The 23,423-nt window shown below is 42.9% G+C and overlaps 1 protein-coding gene across 15 annotated transcripts in view; it reads right to left on the bottom strand.

The window, feature by feature from the left end:
• ATP6V0A1 (ATPase H+ transporting V0 subunit a1) overlaps window positions 1-23,423 on the bottom strand; it is an 85,589-nt gene that overhangs the window by 55,732 nt on the left and 6,434 nt on the right. For 10 of the 15 annotated variants that reach the window (XR_004523768.2, XR_004523769.2, XM_033847237.2 and 7 more), the window contains exons 1-2: window positions 2,798-2,943; window positions 734-897 (exon numbers count right to left, since the gene is read on the bottom strand). Coding sequence is in view for 11 of the 15 variants with exons in the window: in XM_033847237.2 (XP_033703128.1) it covers window positions 734-850 (117 nt within the window). In the remaining 4 variants the exon portion in view is untranslated. Of the gene's footprint in view, window positions 1-733; window positions 898-2,797; window positions 2,944-23,423 lie in introns of those variants that run through there. The other 5 variants (XM_033847235.2, XM_073798374.1, XM_033847240.2 and 2 more) reach the window with 3 other exon arrangements.

Below are 23,423 nucleotides of genomic sequence, written 5' to 3'. Positions count from 1 at the left end.
ACGAATGTCTCTGTCTTCCTGGTGTTTAGATCACAGTAGAAGAGAGATCCTTTAATCAGCCAGTCGCACCGATGAATGGAAAATCACGACTATGATGACTGTTATAAATGAGAGGTACATGGAGCTTTGAGACTGCATCACGAGGAACTGTTACCTGCCCCCTCCTTTCAGCAGCGTAGATTGTGCCTTCAGATTGCAAGCCCCATAGGTCATACTTTTTTTATATTCTTAGACTGCCCATTTTCTTCTGATATCTCCTCCAAGTGCCCAGCATAATGCTTCAGAACAATGGGTATTCAGTATACGCTTACTTATATACTATATATCTGTAACTGGATGCTTCAGATTTTGTAATAAATATGTCCTATTGTATGGAAGAGCTATGACACTTTTTTTAAAATACTGTACTGTGGGTGTTAAGGAGCCCAAAAGCAAAGTGCAAGCCTTGAACAGGTTAGTCTGGTGTCCTCCACCTGCATCCCAAGCAATTACCTTGAGAATGCTTAAGATTATTCTCAAAGCGGTAGCTAGTGAAAGTATGGAAGGATTGGCACAAAACATTCTCATCTCTACAAAGACAACTTGAAATGTACATTCTTCCAATAGAAGCCAGTGCTATAATGTTATTTTTGAAAATAAAAAGCAAAACGTTCGTCTTAAGGCAAATTGGCCATGATATGACAGGAAAAATAGAGTTCAGCGGTAATCAAGAAGCAGCCCCATAACTACTTACATCACGAAACTGAACCTTTCCGAGTTCTCCTAATTCACTGACACAACAATAAGCAGCTTCTGACTGTAGAAAAAGCTGGGCCAGGGTCATCTCCTCACTCCGGAAAAGCTCCCCCATGGCAGCAGAAAGGACCGGTCAACTGAGTACCTGGATTTCTCTCCAACCTAAGGCAAAAAGAGAAAATTATATGACCTTGGAATTATCAAGAGGACTGAGAGCAAACAACACCCCAGGAAGCCTCTTCCGTTTTGCATTTCATTTCTTCCACTCCATGCTGACAGGTCTTTAACAACTGTTTTGACATCCTTCTTAGAAAGACAGAAAGGAGAAATTGCAACGGCTGTTACTGAATCTTCTCCCAAAGAGTGTCTGATGAACAGTCACTTCCTTTGCACTCGAGGTCAGGATTGAATGACAATAATTTGGGACATCTCAATACATAAGAATGTATTAAGATTAAAAACAGAAACTGGGAATCCGAAACAGCTCTTTAAATACCTTGGACACAATATTATGAGGCAGCTGACATTTTTTTTTTCCTGTGTCAGGAAACAAACAGAAGAGACCTCGGTTACCCTGTCATAAAGCATGTCTCCGCTGCATCTAGTTTTCTATCCTCTACTGCTAATTTCTAACAGTCAAAGTCCCAGGACTGCCCTAAAGGTACGGCTACCTTAAAGGGTTTAACTTTCCAAACTCCTCGGAAAACACCATTTTCTCCCAAAAGAATCTAAACACATAAGCATTAACTTAAAAAACAAAAACAGAAAAACACAGAAACAGCTTACACATTAAGCTCAATTTCAAGTCAAGCATGACAGGAATACATGGTAATGACAAAGCAATTTTAAGTCACAGAGAATAAGCTTTGGACCTCCGCAGCTTTCTGTTTCTTATCCCCACCTTCAAGATTAACTACATTCTTCCATCTGTTAAAGCTTCGCATGAATAAGCCAATAAAGATTTCCTTTTCAGTCGGTCTTACCGTTACCGGGTAGGAAAGACAATTGGCGCTATCAGTGGTCCTGAAACTGCAATTATTTATTCTCAATCAGCTATTGTAAGGCACAGGCTGTACAGAATCTAAACTCAACAAAATGTAAGGTATTTTTAGTATCATGAGGGCATCCCTAATGATAGGTGAAACTGGCATCAAAGGAAGAGCTATTCTTCCGGAAGCCTGGGAGACATTTTGAGAAATCTGAATGACAAAACCTTTGTGCATTTGACGTTCAAGGCAGCAAAACCACGCATTCAGATATAAGCAAGAATTTCTCAAGAGATCATGTAGCTTGTCTTTAAGACTGCCTACACCTGAATCATCCAGAACAGCTGTTAACAGATCCCACACTATCCTCAACAAGAATAGATTCCACAACCTCTAAACACATAAAATTATGCCAGACCAGCATAGTTCAGAGGCTGCCGATAATGACAGCCTCCAATGAGTTGCCTCCCTGTTTCTGTTCTTTAACGATTACAAGTCTCCCTAGAACATCTCTATCCCACTGGAACCAAAGAGAAAACTAAAAAGGCCACAGCACTTCGGGCGCGTGGGGGTCGCAAAAAAAAATATGAAGAAACAGTAATCCTGCGCAAGAGGAGTCCAAATAAAGTGTTCCCGAGCCCTGCCTCACGACTGTCATCCAGTCCTCGCCTCCTAACGAGCTGTTCAAATTCACCTGCCTCGTTTCCTGTCTACCTAGTGAGAAGGAGAAATTCTCCGAGCCCAGGCACACCTACCTCCCGGAGTGGGGAATAAAAGGTGATAATCCTCAAATGGGGAGCCCCTTTAGGAAGCCCCCCGATTCTTCAGCCTACCCAATAACCTTCAGTTCCTCCACCTTCCACTTAGATGGGGTAAGGGATCGGAGCCTCCAAAAGGGAGTGAACCTCCTGTTTCTCTGCCCAGAGGAGGGGTGCCCGAAGAGGGGTGAACCCCCATTTCCTCTGAGACCTGAAGCCCCTGCTAATTCCTTTGACAACCGAGGGGGCCGTTAGAAGGGTTTGCTGTGCCCCTCGGAGGCCGCTCCCTGCCGCGCTGTACCTACAGCCCCAGCTCACCTCCGGCCGCGGGAAGGCCGCCGCCAAAGCAACCGCCGCAGACCAACGCCGCAGCCTCCTCAGCTCCCAGCAGCGGCACCTCGACGTGCTTGCGTCCGCAAAGCCCCGCCCCCGCGCTGCCGCCGGCCTCCTCCCCCACGATGACCTCATTGCCGTTGGCCAATGGGGTGAGGACTCGGCCGGAGGCCTCATTGCGGAGTCGCGGGGGCGTGGGCGAGACCCTGCGTGCTGACGCCATCTTGTTCCCGCAGCCTCGGCTGCCGGCCCCAGGAGGGCGGGTGTGTGGGGCGGGCGGTGCAGGTGCTCTAGGCCTTAAGTCCTTGAGCCCTTCAGAATCCTTTCTCACTAATATGTATCCTTGAGGCCAGACTGCCTGCTTTCTTTATTTTCATACCCGAGGAATTAATTCACAACTTCTTCCTCCTCGAGGGAAGTAGCAAGAAGGAGAGAAATTATTATGAAATGACTGGAGAGCTCGAGCGGAGCTCGAGCGGAGCAATCTGCTCTGCGCGCGCGCGCACACACACACCCTTTTTCCTTATTATGCAGGGGAGAAAATTTGAGCCCTAGAGTGGAGAACGACTTGCTAAAGGTACTAGATCCTGTAGAGGAGCCTTGATCAGGGGGCTCATTCATTTAAGAATAGAGAACCCCTCTTTAAAAAGGTATTTGCTTCAGTCCTTCCAGCAACTGTCCAGGTTCTATTTTTCTCCAGTTAACAGTGGGAGAAACTGTGGTGCTTCAAGGACAATGGTGCTTCAAGGACAAAGAACGACCCTGCGTGAAAAAGTGTCAGCGTTACACCCCCTACTGGACTCCTAATCGCCCTCCTCACCATGTTGCGATGGTTACGAAATTTGTGAGACCACCTGGGCGATGCCTACCTGGGCAACGGGACCTGTCCCAAGTAATGAAAGGCATATGCCCTGTCCCACTCCCACCCTAAGAAGGAAGGTATGTGTGCCTCGACCAATCAGTAAAGGGAATTTTCACCTCGGACTATTTCTTTTGTTTTCTGGCTATAAAAACTGATCAATAGCACATGTTGGGGCTTGACTCTCCCAGGCTATTAGGAAGTTGGCCGCTGTTCTGGCAGTGACCCTTCCCTCTAATAAATTCTATCTTCCTTACATTCTGCCTTGTGTCTGGAAATTCTTTCCCAACCCGCGTTCGGACCTCGTCAGGAACCTTATTAGACCAGGTGTTGTGAAAGTTAATTTCGAATCTTGTTTGATGGCTTCCTGTGCGCCCATTTGACCACTTAAAAGTTTTCTATTCCTCAAAATTTGTAAAAGAATAAGTTTTTAAAAACGCGTTAAGTGACGTCTACCTATTATTTATAAAAACGCCTTTCTCAACTATTGATGTCGATTCCCTTTTCTTGCCCTTCTTTTAAGGAAGAGTGGGGATCCCAAGTTGTTTGTCATAACCAGAACCATATCAGGAAAACTCAGAAAACTGGTTATTCATACTTCATGGGTGGTGGAACCCTACTGAGATTCAAATGTAATGACGGAGATATGTCTACCTGGCAAAAACATCATCAATCTTGCTTTACCAGCCTAAAGGAAATAATAAAGGGCAAATACCGACGTTTAATTTGCATTTTTCATCTCACATTGTGAATGAAGATATAACGACTTCATTATGATTTTGTTGAGAAGTAGCACCTTGGAGAGCCCCAGGCCCTCCCTTTCCCTGTGAGCTTAATTGCTCCCTAGTTCTCTCAACTTTCCCCGCAAGGCTGATAGGGTTCCACATTAGAAAGCCTGCCAAGTTTTATAAACTATTACACAATGACTCATTTCCTTCCTTTGAGACTTAAAAGAAAGTTACTTTTTAACCTCAGGGTCAGCTGCTCGCTAACCACAAATTTTCATACTCTTACCTTTAAGACAGCCTTTCATCTGGACTCATATCGGTGCCCTTGAATTCCCTTTTTTCACGGCTTCCTTGAAAGTATCTTCTCTCGGAGCTCCTTTTCTGTCTCCTTTCATTTCCCACCATCAATCTTTCTCCAGTGTTCTATTTCTTTTCCCTCCATGCTCTCTTCCTTGGAAGTCTTGCCTATTGTCAGGCTTAAATGTCTATGTGTAAGACATACCTATTTTTCTACCCACCTCATTCCTCCAAGGCTCAGAAATGGAATTTCAAGCTGCCTGAATAATGCCATTCAGGCAATAAACGTTTGCTGAGGCAGTCTGCTATATCGGAGAAATGGTGCTAGGTGCTGGAGATAGTAAAATGAAACAGACACTCTTCCTACCCTAGAGGAGCTCACAGCTCAGTGAGAAATAAAGTTCCAACAATTATGAGAGAGAGAGAGAGAGAGAGAAAGGTGAGATGAGATTAATACTTCCCATGTGCCAGGCACTCTTCTAAGTGCTTTATAAATATGAACTCATTTAATCCTCACAACAGTACTAGGAGGCAGACACTATTATTGTCTTCATTTAACAGATGTTATGGTGAAATTGAGGTACACTAATCTGCCAAAAGTCACTCAGCTAATGAATAGCAGAGCAGGATTCAGACTCAGCCAGTTAGGCCCCATTTCTTGTGCTCTCGAGTACTGCACTGTTCTGACTCTGCTAAGAGTGCTGTCTCTGAGTCCAACCCGAATTCAAATCTTGGTCTGTCATTTAATATCTCTCACTTTACGACTCTCTAAGCCCTAGTTTCCTCTTCTATAAAATAGTTAATAATAGTACTTGCCTTATATGTTTATTGTAAGGAAGAAAAGGAACTTAGTACACGCTTGGCACTCAGTCTGCATTTAAAAACTGTTAGCCATCATCATCATCATTATTATTGTCGAGATACAAAACACTATATCTCAGTATTGGGCCTGAGGACATCAGAAAAGTTTACAGGGAGGTGGTGACACGAGTTTTGAAGACTTAGAGCTCTCACTGAATAAAAACTGTCTCTTCCTCTGAGATCCTTAATCCTGCTAATGGCATCATTGTTTTCCTAGTTACCCAGGCTCCAAGTTTAAGCCATCCTTTTTTTTCTATCTAACATTGTTTACTTTAACACAAGCTAAATTAACACAAGTTGGATATTAAAATATCTCTGAGAACAATTTCTACTATTTATATTGTGAAAAATCAAGCAACCACTCTATAATTTGTAAAAATTTCACTTTCAGTTGAATGTTTTCTTCTAATAATTGTCTAAGAATGTCTAATTGGTCAACATTATGTGTTGAGTTTTCTCTTTTTTTTAAATTTATTTATTTATTTTGGGCTGCGTTGGGTCTTCGTTGCTGCACGTGGGCTTTCTCTAGCTGCGGCGAGCGGGGGCTACTCTTCATTGCGGTGCACAGGCTTCTCATTGAGGTGGCTTCTCTTGTTGTGGAGCACGGGCTCACTGCAGAGCACAGACTCTAGGCACGCAGGCTCAGAAGTTGTGGCTTGCGACGTCTAGAGCACAGGCTCAGTAGTTGTGGCACACAGGCTTTGTTGCTCCGCGGCACGTGGGATCTTCCCGGACCAGGGCCCAAACCCGTGTCCCCTGCATTGGCAGGTGGATTCTTAAGCACTGTGCCACAGGGAAGCCCTTGAGTTTTCTCTTGAACAAAATTTGTATAGAGAGTATAAAACTTTAAATAAGTAAGAATAGATATTAAGCTTAAAAATAAATCTGCCCTAAGTCTGTCTTCTGAGGTTTGTACAGAGGCCTAGAAGGTTTGTACAGGGTCAGTAGTGAGGTCCTTGTGGCAGTGTGTTCTCCTTTTTTTTTTAAAATTGGAGTATAGTTGCTTTACACTGCTGTGTCAGTTTCTGCTGTACAGCAAAGTGAATCAGCCATATGTATACATATATCCCCTCTGTTTGGGATTTGCTTCCCTTTAGGTCACTACAGAGCACTGAGTTTTTTTGGTTTTGTTTTGTTTTGGCCGTGCCCTTCACCATGCGGGATCTTAGTTCCCCATCCAGGGATCGAACCCGTGCCCCCTGCAGTAGAAGAGCAGAGTCCTAACCACTGGACTGCCAGGGGATTCCCCCAAACACAGTAGTTTCTACCTGATTTTTCTCCCCTAGCATTGAGCCTACTCATTCAATGGTAAGTACCATTTCTTGAATGAATAGTGAATGGGTAGATGATCCTGAAAGAAACGGGGACCTCCTAATAGAAATCTACTATCAACAAAAGAACACAGCTATCAGACAAAAAGGAATATGATCACATCCTGCATTTTTTCTGTCCCCTTTGTTTTATGGACTTCATTATCTGTGGGGAACAGAGTTCGTGACAGATGCTTGTATGCTTGTGACAGAGATATGAGGGAAAGTTTCCAAGCAGAATCTACAATCAGAAACTGTGTGTGAAGTCAGTGAAAACTTTTACAGAGTCATCAAGTTCAGTACACTAATACTGCTGATGCTTGTATTCCATGTACAGTTCCCAAAGTTATTCTACATTGGAACATTTCTATAAGGAAAATACTCTAACTTCAATGATGAGCACTTTTTGGGGGGGTGGGGCTCATCCTGTGGCATGCGGGATCTTAGTTCCCCGATCAGGGATCGAACCCAGATCCACGGCAGTGAAAGTGCCAAGGCTTTACCGCTGGACCAGCAGGGAATTCCCCAATGATGGCTACTTTAATAAATAGCTTTCAGTCATCAAAAATCCATCATTCCTTCAGCAAACATCTATTAAGTGCACACTTTATACCAGGCATAATGTTAGAAACTGGAAATGCAAAGAGGAGCAAGGAGCTCACAGTCTATCAGGAGAGACAGACAAACAACTAACTGTGGTATAACATACATGATATAGCAGCAATTGAAGTAGAAGTCTATGTAAGCCCAGAGAAAAGAGTTACTAATCCTGTTTGGCCTTGCAGGAGGCTTTAAGAAGACGTGACATTTGCGATGGGTATTAAGGGATTAATAGAAGTTTGTTCAGAGGAGGAGGCAAAGGCTAACAGAACAGAAATAGTACTAATATCAAACTAAATTCAGATGTTGTCTTCATCACAGTCAGCAAATACATCAACTTAGCCCAAAACTGACTAAAATATTTTGATACAGAATAATCAGGCATTTATGTTGATTTTATCTAGAGTTACCTGTATGCTTCTCTAGGGAAGAAATAACTTGTGCTTACGCTTTTCTGTAATTTGAACAAGTACAGCATATGTCCAACAAGATCCAGTATAAACAGGTTGTTACCACACAGCCCCAGAAGACGTGAGAAATTCCATACGAGGCGTAGCCTCTAATACAATTCTGGGTGTCTAAACTGAGCTATTTCTTAGCATCTGTGAAAATGTCTAAACAATAGTTACAAAAACCAGTTCTACTACCAAGACAAAAGAGAGAACAGAGGCAATGATCTAACCGAGTCTCAAAAAGTTACAAGAATTGTCACTGTAGTGACATGACTAAAACAAATGGTTTTTTCCTCCTTTTTCTTCCTTCCTTTTTTAGTTTGAATGAATGCACAGCAATTGTCTAAATTTCCACCAGTGAAAGGTCACCTCATGTTTGCTCATCCAACTTAGATTCCTAGATGGGAGTGTTAAAGTTAAACCAAGTGTTTTGAAAAACATATTTGCTCATGTCTTTTTCTGCCATACGCTTCCTGTATTAATTTCCTAGAACGGCCATATGCATTACCACAAACCGAGTAGCCTAAAACAACAGAAATGTATTCTCTCATAGTTCTGGAGGACAGCAGTCTGAAATCAAGGTGTCCACAGGGCCATGATATTTCTAAAGGCTCTAGGGAAGAATCCTTCATTCCCTCTACCTAGCTTCTGGTGGTTGTGCAAAATCCTTGGCATTCTTTGGCTTAGGGATACATCACTCCAATGGCCGCCTTCAACTTCACATGGCATTTTTCCTTCTGTGTGTCTGTATCTGCATCCACATTTCCCTCTTCTGATAAGGACACCAGTCATTGGATCAGTGCCCACCTTAATCCAGTACGACTTCATCTTAACTTGCCCATATCTGCAAATATACTGTTTCCAAATAAGGACATATTCACCTATTCCAGGTGGACATAAATTTGGGGGGAGTACTATTTAACCCAGTACACTTCCCTTACCAATTTGGGGAAGGAAATTTTGCTCTGCATAATAGTGCAAGCAGTTAGCAGCTAAAATTTTGATTTAAAAGTTAATTCTGGGCTTCCCTGGTGGCGCAGTGGTTAAGAATCTGCCTGCCAATGCAGGAGACATGGGTTCGACCCCTGGTCCAGGAAGAGCCCACATGCCGAGGAGCAACGAAGCCCATGTGCCACAGCTACTGAGCCTGTGCTCTAGAGCCTGCGAGCCACAACTACTGAAGCCCGCGTGCCTAGAGCCTGTGCTCCACAGCAATGAGAAGCCCGCGCACTGCAACAAAGAGTAGCCCCAATTTGCTGCAACTAGAGAAAGCCCACACGCAACAACGAAGACCCAACACAGCCAAAAATAAATAAATAAAATAAATTTATTTTAAAAATTAAAAATAAATAAATAAAAGTTAATTCTGCTTGTCTACATTCATTGAGGTGACAGCAGTGCAGTGTAATGATCATATGTGTCCCGTCAAATAATTTTTTTGTTTTTCCCTTTTATATCAAAATGAACTCTAATTCTTAAACTATTCTACCAAAGATCTGATTTGAGTGTTGGTTGAGAGATTTCTCCTGCACAACCTTTAGGTGACCCGGCATGACCTTGACCATTGTTCTTGAAATACTGATTAGCAGTTTGTCTCCACAGAAACATGTTAATTACTTTTGCAGCTTCACTCTGAGTTCCTCAACATAACACTGTGGTTTTACTTGCAAAGCCTGTCAATGTTTCAAATAAAAGTCTTTAAGTAAAAATCCATTCATAATAGATCTTGAGGCTCCCTTTGAAGCTCAGGCAATGTCAGCTTCCTTTAGCTCTGGTAATGATTACATCCACGAGGGGATATGAATGAGACTAAGGCATGTGACATTTTATGCAACCCTTAAGACTCTTGTGACCCACACGAGGCAAAAAGCCTCTTAACTTGTGGGAGTTAAGAATGCCATGGATGGCCAGTCCTGGTGTCTGAGTGATTCCCTGGGCCCAGCACAGGGACCAACTTTCCAGAGCCCTGAAGACAACACCCCAAAATATGGACTCATTTTCCACTCTACCTTCATTGGCTGAGCAGCTTCCAAGAACAGAGGCCGCATCTCCCGATACCTGGCAAACAAATGCAGTATTGCCTCACGAACTGATTGCTTCTCAGAGGTACCTACCAGTGTATTTGGGGAGAAGCTTCGACAACAAGTTGAGGAGCGGCTGTCCTTCTATGAGACTGGAGAGATTCCACGAAAGAATCTGGATGTCATGAAGGAGGCAATGGTTCAGGCAGAGGAAGCGGCTGCTGAGATTACTAGGAAGCTGGAGAAACAGGAGAAGAAACGCTTGAAGAAGGAAAAGAAAAGGCTGGCTGCGATTGCCCTGGTGTCTTCAGAAAACAGCAGTAGGACCCCGGAGGAATGTGAGGAGACAAGTGAAAGACCCAAAAAGAAGAAAAAGCAAAAGCCCCAGGAGGCTCCTCCGGAGAATGGAATGGAAGACCCATCTGTCTCCTCCAAACCCCAAAAAAAGAAATCTTTTTCCAAGGAGGAGCTGGTTAGTAGCGATCTTGAAGAGACAGCTGGCAGTGGAAGTCTTACCAAGAGGAAGAAATCTTTCCCCAAAGAGGAACCAGATAGTGACCCTGAAGAGTCAGGAAACAAGAGGGTCCCCAAGAAAAAGAGGAAATTCTATTCCAAGGAGGAGCCTCTCAGCAATGGACCTGAAGAGGCTGCTGCCAGTAAGAGTAGCAGCTCCAAGAAAAAGAAAAAGCTCCGAAAGCTATCCCAGGAAAATCAGAATGGACATTTCCCTAGTAGGGCATAAATTACAGAGATATTTCCCAACCCATCCCCTATAGCCCAATAAAAATAAAAACAAATTCACGAGTCAAAAAAAAAAAAAAAAAGAATGCCATGGAAAGAGACTTCTTAAAGAAATCAAATTGAGAAAACTGGAGATGGGAAGGATTGAGTGTCAGAGAGCAGAGACACCTCTCTGTGACATTAGACCTGAAGTATTTGCCCAGGTAAACAAGAAACTAGCTCAAGATTTCTGAAGTGGAGAATCTAGCAAATGCTTCTGTATTGAGTTTCTAGTGACTTGGAGATAGGAGGTGAGATCTGTAGTAAAGAAATACATGGGAAAATTCCAGTAGGTTCATTGAATCCGGTTGATTTAATGGTCAAGGGATAGATTCACCTTGAACTTTTGTATTCTCACTGCTTATCTTGGTGCATGGCTTCGATATACACTTAATATATTTTTTTATAAATGAAATTTTAAAAAATACATAAATTTATTTATTTATTTACTTTTGGCTGCGTTGGGTCTTCGTTGCTGCGCGTGGGCTTTCTCTAGTTGCGGCAAGCGGGGGCTACTGTTCCTTAGGGTGCATGGGCTTCATTGCGGTGGTTCCTCCTGTTGCAGAGCACGGGCTCTAGGCACACGGGCTTCAGTAGTTGTGGCACGCTGGTTCAGTAGTTGTGGCTTGTGGGCTCTAGAGTGCAGGCTCAGTAGCTGTGGCACACGGGCTTAGTTGCTCCATGGCGTGTGGCTTAGTTGCTCCATAGCATGTGGGATCTTCCTGGACCAGGGCTCGAACCCGTGTCCCCTGCATTGGCAGGCGGAGTTTTAACCACTGACCCACCAGGAAGCCCCTACACTTAATATTTTTGAAAGAAAGAAAGCAAAACTGGGAATTTCTTTTCTATTCATTTATTTATATTTTTTTAACATCTTTGCTGGAGTATAATTGCTTTACAATGGTGTGTTAGTTTCTGCTGCATCACAAAGTGAATCAGCTATACGTATACATATATCCCCATATCCCCTACCTCTTGCGTCTCCCTCCCACCCTCTGTATCCCACCCCTCTAGGTGGTCACAAAGCACCAAGCTGGTCTCCTTGTGCTATGTGGCTGCTTCCCACTAGCTATCTATTCTACATTTGGTAGTGTATATATGTCCATGCCACTCTCTCACTTAGTCCCAGTTTACCCTTCCCCCTCTCCATGTCCTCAAGTCCATTCTCTACGTCTGTGTCTTTATTCCTGTCCTGCCCCGAGGTTCTTCAGAACTTTTTTTTTTAGATTCCATATATAAGTGTTAGCATACGGTATTTATTTTTCTCTTTCTGACTTCACTCTGTATGACAGTCTCTAGTTCCATCCACCTCACTACAAATAACTCAATTTCGTTTCTTTTTATGGCTGAGTAATATTCCATTGTATATATGTGCCACATCTTCTTTATCCATTCATCTGTCGATGGACACGGGTTGCTTCCATGTCCTGGCTATTGTAAATAGCACTGCAATGAACACTGTGGTACGTGACTCTTTTTGAATTATGGTTTTCTCAGGGTATATGCCCGGTAGTGGGATTGCTGGGTCGTATGGTAGTTCTATGTTTAGTTTTTTTAAGGAACCTCCATACTGTGGAATATCTTAACTTGTGACAAACTGGTGCAGGTTATTTGCAATCACGTACTTCTTTAAGGCTGGAGATTGCTATGCTTTACACTTCAGTTGTTTTTGTTTTATAAAAGCAGCTTACCAGGCTTTTGTGGTATTTTCAAGGAGGGAGAATGGTGGGGAAGGAAGCCTGCAGGAAATTTGTAGGGAGGATGTATAAGGGAGTCATCTTCAGAGGAGAAATTTTTTTTAGGGGAAGCAGAAAGTTATCCAAGAGGGAACCTTCAGTTGGATATTGCCTTGAGCTGTATTTCCATTACAAGTTTCTTTTTGCTTAGAGTTTTAGAGATTCTGAATACAAGTGAACAATTATTCCTGTTTAAAAAAATATACTTTGGGCCCTTAAAATTTTCTGGCAATATGAATAGCTATTGACAACACTGCATTTGAGTAAAATCTGCGAAGTAAGTGAAGTTTAGGAGCTTTTCAGTCAACTTCTATATGCCTCTCTTCTATTTTTTCATTCAATACAAGGTTTTGTGCTTGATATGACCCAGGCCTAGATATAGGAAATTGGACAAGGCCCTAACCTGAAGGAGCTCATAATCTGTAATACAATACGGATTTTATTAGTAATATATAGATAGTCCTATGGATGCACTGATAAAGGTATCACTAAGTATGCTTTGAAACCTTTACAGAGGAGGGCTTCCCTTCCCTGGTGGCACAGTGGTTGAGAGTCCGCCTGACGATGCAGGGGACACGGGTTCGTGCCCCGGTCCGGGAAGATCCCACATGCCGCAGAGCGGCTGGGACCGTGAGCCATGGCCGCTGAGCCTGCGCGTCCGGAGACTGTGCTCCGCAACGGGAGAGGCCACAACAGTGAGAGGCCCGCGTACCGCAAAAAAAAAAAAAAAAAAAAAAACCTTTACAGAGGAGATGAAATTTGAGTTGTCTTAAAGGATGAGCACGTGTTTGCCTGTGAACAGACTATGAACCTGGTCTGTTCTCTGCCTGCATTGGTAGTGATTCCACCACTTCTCTGCAAATTGTTTCCTTCAAGGTCACAAAAAGATCAATCTTTTTTTTTTTTTTTCATATATAGCATACAGCAGTGTTAACTAAATTCATCCTGTTGTACATTACATCCCTAGCACTTATTTATCCTATAACTGAAAGTTTATACTTTTGACTGCCTTCATCCAGTTCCCCCTCCTTTCACCCCCCCCCACCTCTGGTAACCACAAATTATTTTTGTGGTTCTATAAGTTTGTTTGTTTTTGAAATATAACTGACCTACAACACTCTGTTAGTTCCTGTTACACAACACAATGGTTCGATAGCTTAGTATATTTCAAAATCATCACCACGATAAGTCTAGTTAGGATCTGTCACCATACAAAGATGTCACATCATTACTGACTATATTCCCCACGCTACATTTCATAGCCGTGACTCATTTATATTGCAACTGAAAGTTTGTTCCTCTTAATCTCCTTCACCGATTTCTTCCCTCCCCATACCGTCCACCTCTCTGGAAACCACCTGTTTGTTCTCTGTATCTGTGACTCTGCTTCCATTATATTATGTCTGTTCATTTGTTTTGTTTTTCAGATTCCACGTATCAGTGAAATCATACAGTATTTGTCTTTCTCTGTCTGACTTATTTCACTTAGCATAATACCCTCTATGTCCATCCATGCTGTGGCAAATAGGCAAGGTTTCGTTCTTTTTTATGGCTGAGCTATGTATCTATATATATCTATATAGAGATATCAAATATGATTGACATATATATATATATATCTCACATCTTCTTTATCCATTCATCTATTGATGGGCACTTCCATATCTCGGCTATTGTGAATAATGCTCCAATGAACGTAGGGGGTGTGATCTTTGCTAACTAGTGTTTTCATTTTTTTCAGATAAATATCCAGGAGAGGAATTGCTGGATTGTGTGGTAGTCCTTCTTTTTTTTTTTTGGCCACACTGCGCGGCATGTGGGATCTTATTTCCCTGACCAGAGATTGATCCTGTGCCCCCTGCAGTGGAAGCTTGGAGTCTTAACCACGGGACAGCCAGGGAAGTCCCTATTTTTTAACTTTTTGAGGAATCTCCACACTGTTTTCCATGGTGGCTGCATTTACATTTACATTTCCACCAGCAGTGCACGAGGGTTCTCTTTTCTCCACATTCTCACCAACACTTGTTATCTGTTGCCTTTTGGATAATAGTCATTCTCACAGGTGTGACATGATATTTCATTGTGCTTTTGCTTTGCATTTCCCTGATGATTAGTAAGCTGAGCAAATATGTTCTGACCCTTTCTCTCTCTTCTCCTTCTGGGACCCCTATAATGTGAATGTTAGTAGGCTTGCTATGGTCCCAGAGATCTCTTAATCTGCCCTCATTTATTAAAAATTCTTTTTTCTGTTCAGTTTAAGTGACTTCCAGTACTCTGTCTTCCAGTTTGCTGATTCATTCCTCTGTATCATCTAATCTACTGTTGATTCCTTCTGGCATATTTTTAAAATTTCAGTTATTGTTTTCTTCATCTCTAGTTGGTTCTTCTTTATATTTTCTAACTCTTTGTTAAAAATTTCTAACTTCTCACTCTGTTCATCCTTTCTTCTCCTGAATTCTTTTTGTTTTATTTGGCTGTGCGAGTTCTTAGCTGCAGCACGTGGGATCTTCGTTGCTGAGTGTGGGATCTTTAGTTGTGGCATGTGAACTCTTAGTTACGGCATGCATGTGGGATCTAGTCTCCTGACCCAGGATCAAACCCGTGCCCCCTGCATTGGGAGCTCAGAGTCTTAGCCACTGAACCATCAGGGAAGTCCTCCTCCTGAGTTCTTTGAGCAGCTTTGAGCATCAGCCCGGGGGTACTGGGCTACTGTCAGCCTGCTGGTGTGTGGAGCTGGTCCTGGGGTCTCTGACTGCAGGGCCCTGTGGGTCCCAGAGTTGGTGTTGGCCCACTGGTGGGTGGGGCCAGGGCCCAGGGGTCCTGGGGCTGGTGCCTGCTCATTGGTGGATGAGGCTGGTCCTGGGGCTAGTGCCAGCCCACCGGTGTCAGGGTTGGGTCCTGGGGCATCTGGGCGTCAGAGGGTCTTAAGGAAGCTGGCCTGCTGGTGGGTGGCTGTATGTCTTCTTCTGGCTAGCTGTTTGGTCTGAGTTGTCCCAGTACTGGTGTGGACGCGCTGATGGCTGGGTCGAGGTTCTAGTGCTAATTAGCTAGAGAGAGGATTCCAAAATGTATCTTGCCAGCACTGGGGTCCTCATGGGAGAATGAGTTCCCAAAATGGCTGCCGCCAGTGTCTATGTCCACGGGGTGAGTTACAGATGCCTCCTGCTTCTCTGGGAGGCTCTCCAGGATCAGCAGGTGGTTCCTACCCAAGCTCCTTTCAAATTACTGCTTCTTCCCTGTGTCTTGGAGGGTGTGAGATTTTGTGTGCACCCTTTAAGAGTGGCGACTCTATTTCCTACAGTCCTCTGGCTCTCCCAAAAGTAAGCCCCGTTGGTCTTCAAAGCCGAAAGTTCCAGGGGCTCATCTTCCCAGTGCAGGAACCCTGGACTGGGGAGCCCAATGTGGGGTCTGGACCCCTCGCTCCTTGGAGAGAACCTCTGCAATTGTAACTACCCTCCCATTTGTGGGTCACCCACCCAGGTGTATGGGTCTTGACTATATTGTGTCTCTGCCCCTCCTACCCGTCTCACTGTGATTCTTTCTTTATATCTTTAATTGTAGAAGATCTTTTCTACTAGTCTTCTGGTCTTTCTCATCAATAGTTGTTCTGTAAATCGTTATAATTTTGGTCCACCCATGAGAAGAGGTGAACTCAGGGTCTTCCTACTCTGCCATCTTGGCCACTCCCCTCTCATGTTTTTTAAATTAATTAATTAATTATTTGGCTGTGTTGGGTCTTCATTGCTGCACGCGGGCTTTCTCTAGTTGCGACGAGCGGGGGCTACTCTTTTTTTTTTTTTTTTTTTCTTTTTTGGCTGTGTTGGGTTTTCGTTTCTGTGCGAGGGCTTTCTCTAGTTGTGGCAAGCGAGGGCCACTCTTCATCGCGGTGCGCGGGCCTCTCACTATCGCGGCCTCTCTTGCTGCGGAGCACAGGCTCCAGACGCACAGGCTCAGTAGCTGTGGCTCATAGGCCTAGTTGCTCCGCGGCATGCGGGATCTTCCCAGACCAGGGCTCGAACCTGTGTCCCCTGCGTTAGCAGGCAGATTCTCAACCACTGCGCCACCAGGGAAGTCCAGGGGCTACTCTTCATTGTGGAGCGTGGGTTTCTCTCTACTTGTGGCGTGCGGACTTGGCTACCCCACGGCATGTGGGCTCTTAGTTCCCCGACCAGGGATTGAACTCGCGTCCCCTGCATTGGAAGGGGGATTTTTAACCACTGGACCACCAGGGAAGTCCCTGTCTGGTTTTCTATATCAGCGTTATACTGGTCTCATAAAATGGGTTGGGAAGGATTCTCTTCTAATTTCTGGGAAAGATTATGTAGAATTGGTGTTAATTCTTCTTTATATGTTTGGTAGAGTCTCCACCAAAACCATATGGACCTGGATATTACCTTTTTTTCAGACTTTTACAAAATAAATTTCTTTACAGTTATAGAATTATCCGAACTATTTCATATAGAGTGAGTTCTGGTAGTTGGTACTATTTGAGAAATTGGATTATGGAATATTTACTTAATCTCAAAATACCACGCTACAAAATACACATGACAAAGAAGAAAAGAGTAACTTTATACTGGAAAAGTCTGAAAGACATCACCTTAACTGATCAAAGTTAACGGTACTAGCAAAAGGCAAATCAAAATTTTGTACCATCTGATAGGATACAATGAAAAGAGCACAGCCTCTCTTTCATGCTATTCCTGCCAAAGGTAAAATCCAAAATCCAATCATGAAAAAAAAAAAAAAATCAGAAAGCCCAAATTGAATAATCTTGTACAAAATAATTGTCCTGTAATCTTCAAAAACATCAATGTTATGAAAGTCAAAGAGAAAATGAGGAACTATTCTCGTGATTGAAGGAGACAAAAGAGATGTGACAACTAAATTCAAAGCGTGATCCTAGATTGGATCATTAAGCTATAAAGGACACTACTGGGACAAATGATGAAATTTGATAGGTTGCTGAAAACCAGACGGTGGTATGCATCAATATCAATTTCCTAATTTTGATGGTTGTACTGTGGTTATGTATCCGAATGTCCTTGTTTGTAGAAAATTCACACTAAAGTATTTGGGGGGTGATGGAACATCAGGATGCCAATTTACTCTCAAATGGTTCAGAAAAAAATAATCTTTTTGTACTTAAAAGAAACTTTTCTGTAAATTTTAAATAATTTAAAAATTTTGTAGGACTTCCCTGGAGGCGCAGTGGTTAAGAATCCGCCTGCCAATGCAGGGTACACGGGTTAGAGCCCTGGTCAGGGAAGATTCCACGTGCCGCGGAGCAACTAAGCCTGTGTGCCACAACTACTGAGCCTGCGCTCTAGAGCCCGTGAGCCACAACTGCTGAAGCCCGTGAGCCACAACTGCTAAGCCTGTGCGTGCTCCACAACAAGAGAAACCACCACAATGAGAAGCCCGCGCACCGCAACGAAGAGTAGCCCCCGCTCGTCGCAACTAGAGAAAAGCCTGCGTACAGAAATGAATACCCAATGCAGCCAAAAATAAACAAATAAATTAATTAATTTAAAAAAAATTTTTTTTTGTAAATTACAGAAAAAAAGTTTCCAGACAGCCTCTTTCCATTTTGATCACTCTATTATTCTAGGGCTCCTAAACATTGATGGATATATTTTACTTACGCTTGTGCTGGATATCATCTACTCATTTGGAAATCTTTATACTTCTTATGCATCTGTTTCCTTCATGAGATTATTAAACACCCAAAGGACATAATTTTGCCTCTGTTTCCTTTATATTTCCTTGTGGTATCAAGTAGCTGCTCTTAATAACCACTTGTAAACACTAAAGGTTTTGGAGCATGAATTATCTGAATAGTTGAATTGCCTCTTTCAATTTAAGCCCATGCAAAAAAACTAAATCATATCTCTTAAGTCATATGATGGATCCAGGAACCAAGTCTGTGCTGACTGCTCTTTCACACCAATCAATGGCCCCTGGGATTCAAAGAAATATGCATCTTGGTGGAAAAATGAGTCACTCCACCAACGCACAGCTGGACTCTCACACCAGACCACAATGGAAATGTGGAAATCTGAGTGGAGCACAAGGGATCTACATGTAACAGGAGTTCACACTCTTCCTGTTCTGTTACATTGTGAAACGGAAACATTGTTTTCTGGGAAAAGAGCCAGATTCCACAAATGAAATGGTTTTGCCTAACTGTGCACAGCTGCTAAGCACTTACTGTGCTTATTGAGAGTGTCTTGTTTTATAGATTTAGACTTTGTTCCAACTGCAAAGTTTAAAGGAAGAGGGGTCCTATCGTGTGCAACAGAATAGGGGGTTTTTTGTTTCTTTTTTTTTTTTAATTTTTTTTTCTTTTTGGCTGCGTTGGGTCTTCGTTGCTGCGTGTGGGCTTTCTCTAGTTGCGGCGAGTGGGGGCTACTCCTCGTTGCGGAGCGCGGGCTTCTCATTGCGGTGGCTTCTCTTATTGCGGAGCATGGGCTCTAGGCGAGCAGGCTTCAGTAGCTGTGGCTCGTGGGCTCAGTAGTTGTGGTTTGCAGGCTCTACAGTGCAGGCTCACTAGCTGTGGCCCGCGGCCTTAGTTGCTCCGCGGCATGTGGGATCTTCCCGGACCAGGGCTCGGACCCGTGTCCCCTGCATTGGTAGGCGAATTCTTAACCACTGCGCCACCGGGGAAGTCCTATTATTTATTTTTTTAACATCTTTATTGAAGTATAATTGTTTTACATTGTTGTGTTAGTTTCTGTTGTATAACAAAGTGAATCAGCTATACGTATACATATATCCCCATATCCCCAACCTCTTGCGTCTCCCTCCCACCCTCCGTATCCCACCCCTCTAGGTGGTCACAAAGCACCAAGCTGGTCTCCCTGTGCTATGCGGCTGCTTCCCACTAGCTATCTATTTTACATTTGCTAGTATATATAAGTCCATGCCACTCTCTCACTTCGTCCCAGCTTACCCTTCCCCCTCCCTGTGTCCTCAAGCCCATTCTCTCTGTGTGCGTCTTTATTCCTGTCCTGACCCTAGGTTCTTCCGAAACTTCTTTTTTTTTTTTAGATTCCATATATATGTGTTAGCATATGGTATTTGTTTTTCTGTTTCTGACTTACTTCATTCTGTATGACGGACTCTAGGTCCATCCACCTCACTATAAATAACTCAATTTCGTTTCTTTTTACGGCTGAGTAATATTCTATTGTATATATGTACCACATCTTCTTTATCCATTCCTCTGTCGATGGACACTTAGGTTGCTTCCATGTCCTGGCTATTGTAAACAGTGCTGCAATGAACATTGTGGTACATGACTCTTTTTGAATTATGGTTTTCTCAGGGTATATGCCCAGTAGTGGGATTGCTGGGTCGTATGGTAGTTCTATTTTTAGATTTTTAAGGAACCTCCATACTGTTCTCCATAGAGGCTGTACCAATTTACATTCCCACCAACAGTGCAAGAGGGTTCCCTTTTCTCCACACTCTCTCCAACATTTTAGCCAATGTTTTATAATTACTATACATGGAATATAACCTTTAAAAATTGTGAATCACGGGCTTCCCTGGTGGCGCAGTGGTTGAGAGTCCGCCTGCCGATGCAGGGGACACGGGTTCCTGCCCCGGTCCGGGAAGATCCCACATGCCGTGGAGCGGCTGGGCCCGTGAGCCATGGCCGCTGAGCCTGCGCGTCCGGAGACTGTGCTCCGCAACGGGAGAGGCCACAACAGTAAGAGGCCCGCGTATCGCAAAAAAAAAAAAAAAGAAAAAGAAAAAAAATTGTGAATCACTATGTTGTATACCTGAAACTTATATAATATTGTACATCAACTATACCTCAATAAAAAAATAAATTTCCACAGAATAGCACAGGCTTAATACATACATAATCCAATCTTCTATAGTTTCTACATCTGTACTCCTAAATAATGAAAACTGTAATATTTTAGACTTCTCCCTTTCCTTCATTCTCTACATGTAATCAGTCACCAAGCCCTATTGATTTTCCCTCCTATAGAGTTCTCCCATCAGACCTCTTCCCTCTATGAACATTGTACTGCTTTAGTTCAAATGATCATCTTCTCTTATTGGGACTATTGCAGTAGCCTCCTGATGGATCTCCCTGCTTCTAGTCTCAGCCCCTTCCAAACTATCATTTACATTTCCTCAAATCAATTTTCTTCCTAAAATGAAAATCAGTTCCTCTCCCTCTTTAGGTTAAAGTCCTTAAATTGTGCCTTATAACCTTGAGGATAAAGTCCAGACCTCTTAGCATGATTTCAGGATGCTCTGTGATTGGACAACATTTCCTGTTCAGCCTCACCTTTAGCCTCTCTGCCTCCAAATACCTCATGCTCCAGCCTCAATAAGCTATTTTCCATAGGCTCAGACGTCCTAATGTCTTTACCAAGATCTTTCCTCTGCTTAGAATCCCAACCCCCAGCTCCCTTTTTCTGCTCAGCAAATGCCTATTCATTCTTCAAGCTACAGCTCAACTCCTCTGAAATGTCTCCTGTGTCCCTGAGGCAAACGTAATCACTCCCCTGACTGGTGCGAGGTGATATCAATGGGAGCTTAATATGAAATTAAGCTTCCATTGCTCCTTGTATATGTTGCCTTTTATGGCAGTTATCCCACTAAATTGTAATTGTTGAGCTACATATCTAGCCCCCATGTTACACTATAAGCTCCTGATGGCGAAGACCATGTCTTTCCATCTTTGAGTCCCCAACTCGTAGCACTAGAACTAGCAATTTACAGGTACTTGGTAACTAGTCGCTAAATGTTTGCTTGAATTAATGATGTTCAAAATGAACTTTTTCTAAAGTACTATAAGATCCCAAAGGGCTTTCTGAGTTATCAGAGATTAGAATCATAGAGTCATAGAATATCAGAACTGGAAGGAATCTTAGAACTCCTATACAGATATCCTATATGGTATCCTAATAGATACTCCTATTTTTTTCATTTGTAGATGAAAAAACTAAGAACTAAGAGAGAGGTGAAAAGCTAAGAGAAGGAAAGTCATTCGCTTGAAATCACACCAATTTGGAGACAGATGTGAATAAATATTCTGTTCATCAGATGTGTAGTGTAAAATGGATTTCTCCTAGTCTAATAGATTATGTACAATCTATTCTAATCAGATTATACATTCAATTAACCAATTATTAAATTAACAAGAGCCCTCCTCTTTTTTGGATAAGTGGACTGTTTATTATAATTCAGTTTGAACTGGAATAAAGTTTTGCTGTTATCATGGTCAGGGAGGCTTTTTTTTTTTTTTTGCGGACGCGGGCCTCTCAGTGTTGTGGCCCCTCCCGTTGCGGGGCACAGGCTACGGATGCGCAGGCTCAGCGGCCATGGCTCACGGGCCCAGCCGCTCCGCGGCATGTGGGATCTTCCCGGACCGGGGCACAAACCCGTGTCCCCTGCATCGGCAGGCGGACCCTCAACCACTGCGCCACCAGGGAAGCCCAAGGTTTATTTTCTTTAACGTGCTGGTAGCTCAGATTGAACTGGAGCAAGTCATTATCTCCAGAGTCTAGGAGATACTCATACTGCGTGTTAATTAAATTTGTTAAACCCTCGAAGGATAGCTATATTTCCAAGTTATTTAGGAGAAACTCATTATTACCATCAGTTCTGCCTATAGGTGACACTGGGCGCATTAAAAAAATTAAACCTGGGCAGAAGACCTAAATAGACATTTCTCCAAAGAAGACATACAGATGGCCAAGAGGCACATGAAAAGATGCTCAACCATGCTAATTATTAGAGAAATGCAAATCAGAGATATCACCTCGCACCAGTCAGAATGGCCATCATCAAAAAGTCTACAAACGGGCTTCCCTGGTGGCGCAGTGGTTGGGAGTCCGCCTGCCGATGCAGGGGACACGGGTTCGTGCCCCGGTCCGGGAAGATCCCACATGCCGCGGAGCGGCTGGGCCCGTGAGCCATGGCCGCTGAGCCTGCGCATCCGGAGCCTGTGCTCCGCAACGGGAGAGGCCACAGAAGTGAGAGGCCTGCGTACTGCAAAAAAATAAAAAAAATAATAACATAAAATTATAAAAGTCTACAAACAATAAATGCTGGAGAGAGTGTGAAGAAAAGGCAACCCTCCTAAACTGTTGGTGGGAATGTAAATTGGTACAGCCACTATGGAGAATAATATGGAGGTTCCTTAAAAAACTAAAAATAGATCTATATAATCCAGCAATCCCACTCCTGGGCATATATCTGGAAAAAAAACATGGTTCGAAAGGATACATGCACCTTGGTGTTCATCTCAGCACTGTTTACAATAGCCAGAACATGGAAGCAGGCTAAATGTCCACCAAGAGACGATGGATAAAGAAGATGTGGTACCTATATACAGTGGAATATTACTCAGCCAGTAAAAAGAATGAAATAATGCCATTTGCAACAACATGGATGGACCTGGAGATTATCATACTAAGTGAAGTAAGTCAGACAGAGAAAGACAAATATCATATGATATCACTTACATGCGGAATCTAAAAAAAATGATACAAATGAACTTATTTACAAAACAGAAACAGACTTAGAGAACAAATTTATGGTTACCGGGTAGAAGGGTGAGGGGAGGGATAGCTTGGGAGTTTGAGATTGACCTGTACATACTGCTATATTTAAAATAGATAACCAACAAGGACCTACTGTATAGCACAGGGAACTCTGCTCAATATTGTGTAATAACCTAAATGGAAAAAGAATTTGAAAAAGAACAGATATATGTAAATATTTGTATAACTGAATCACTTCGCTGTACACCTGAAACTAACACAACATTGTCAATCAGTGATACTCCAATATAAAATAAAAATTAAAAAAAAAACTTTTTTATAGAAGGATTTGTGCTAAGTATTGCTGTTACGCAAATAGATAGTTCTAATTTCAAATTCCATCTATTTGTTTATCATAGAAGGGTTAAGCATAATCTCTACTAGGAAAACTTCTGC

Source organism: Tursiops truncatus, chromosome 20, assembly GCF_011762595.2.
Source record: "Tursiops truncatus isolate mTurTru1 chromosome 20, mTurTru1.mat.Y, whole genome shotgun sequence".
Lineage (NCBI taxonomy): Eukaryota > Metazoa > Chordata > Mammalia > Artiodactyla > Delphinidae > Tursiops > Tursiops truncatus.
The sequence above is the reverse complement of the archived record's forward strand: the minus strand, read 5'-3'. Positions and strand labels throughout refer to the sequence as shown.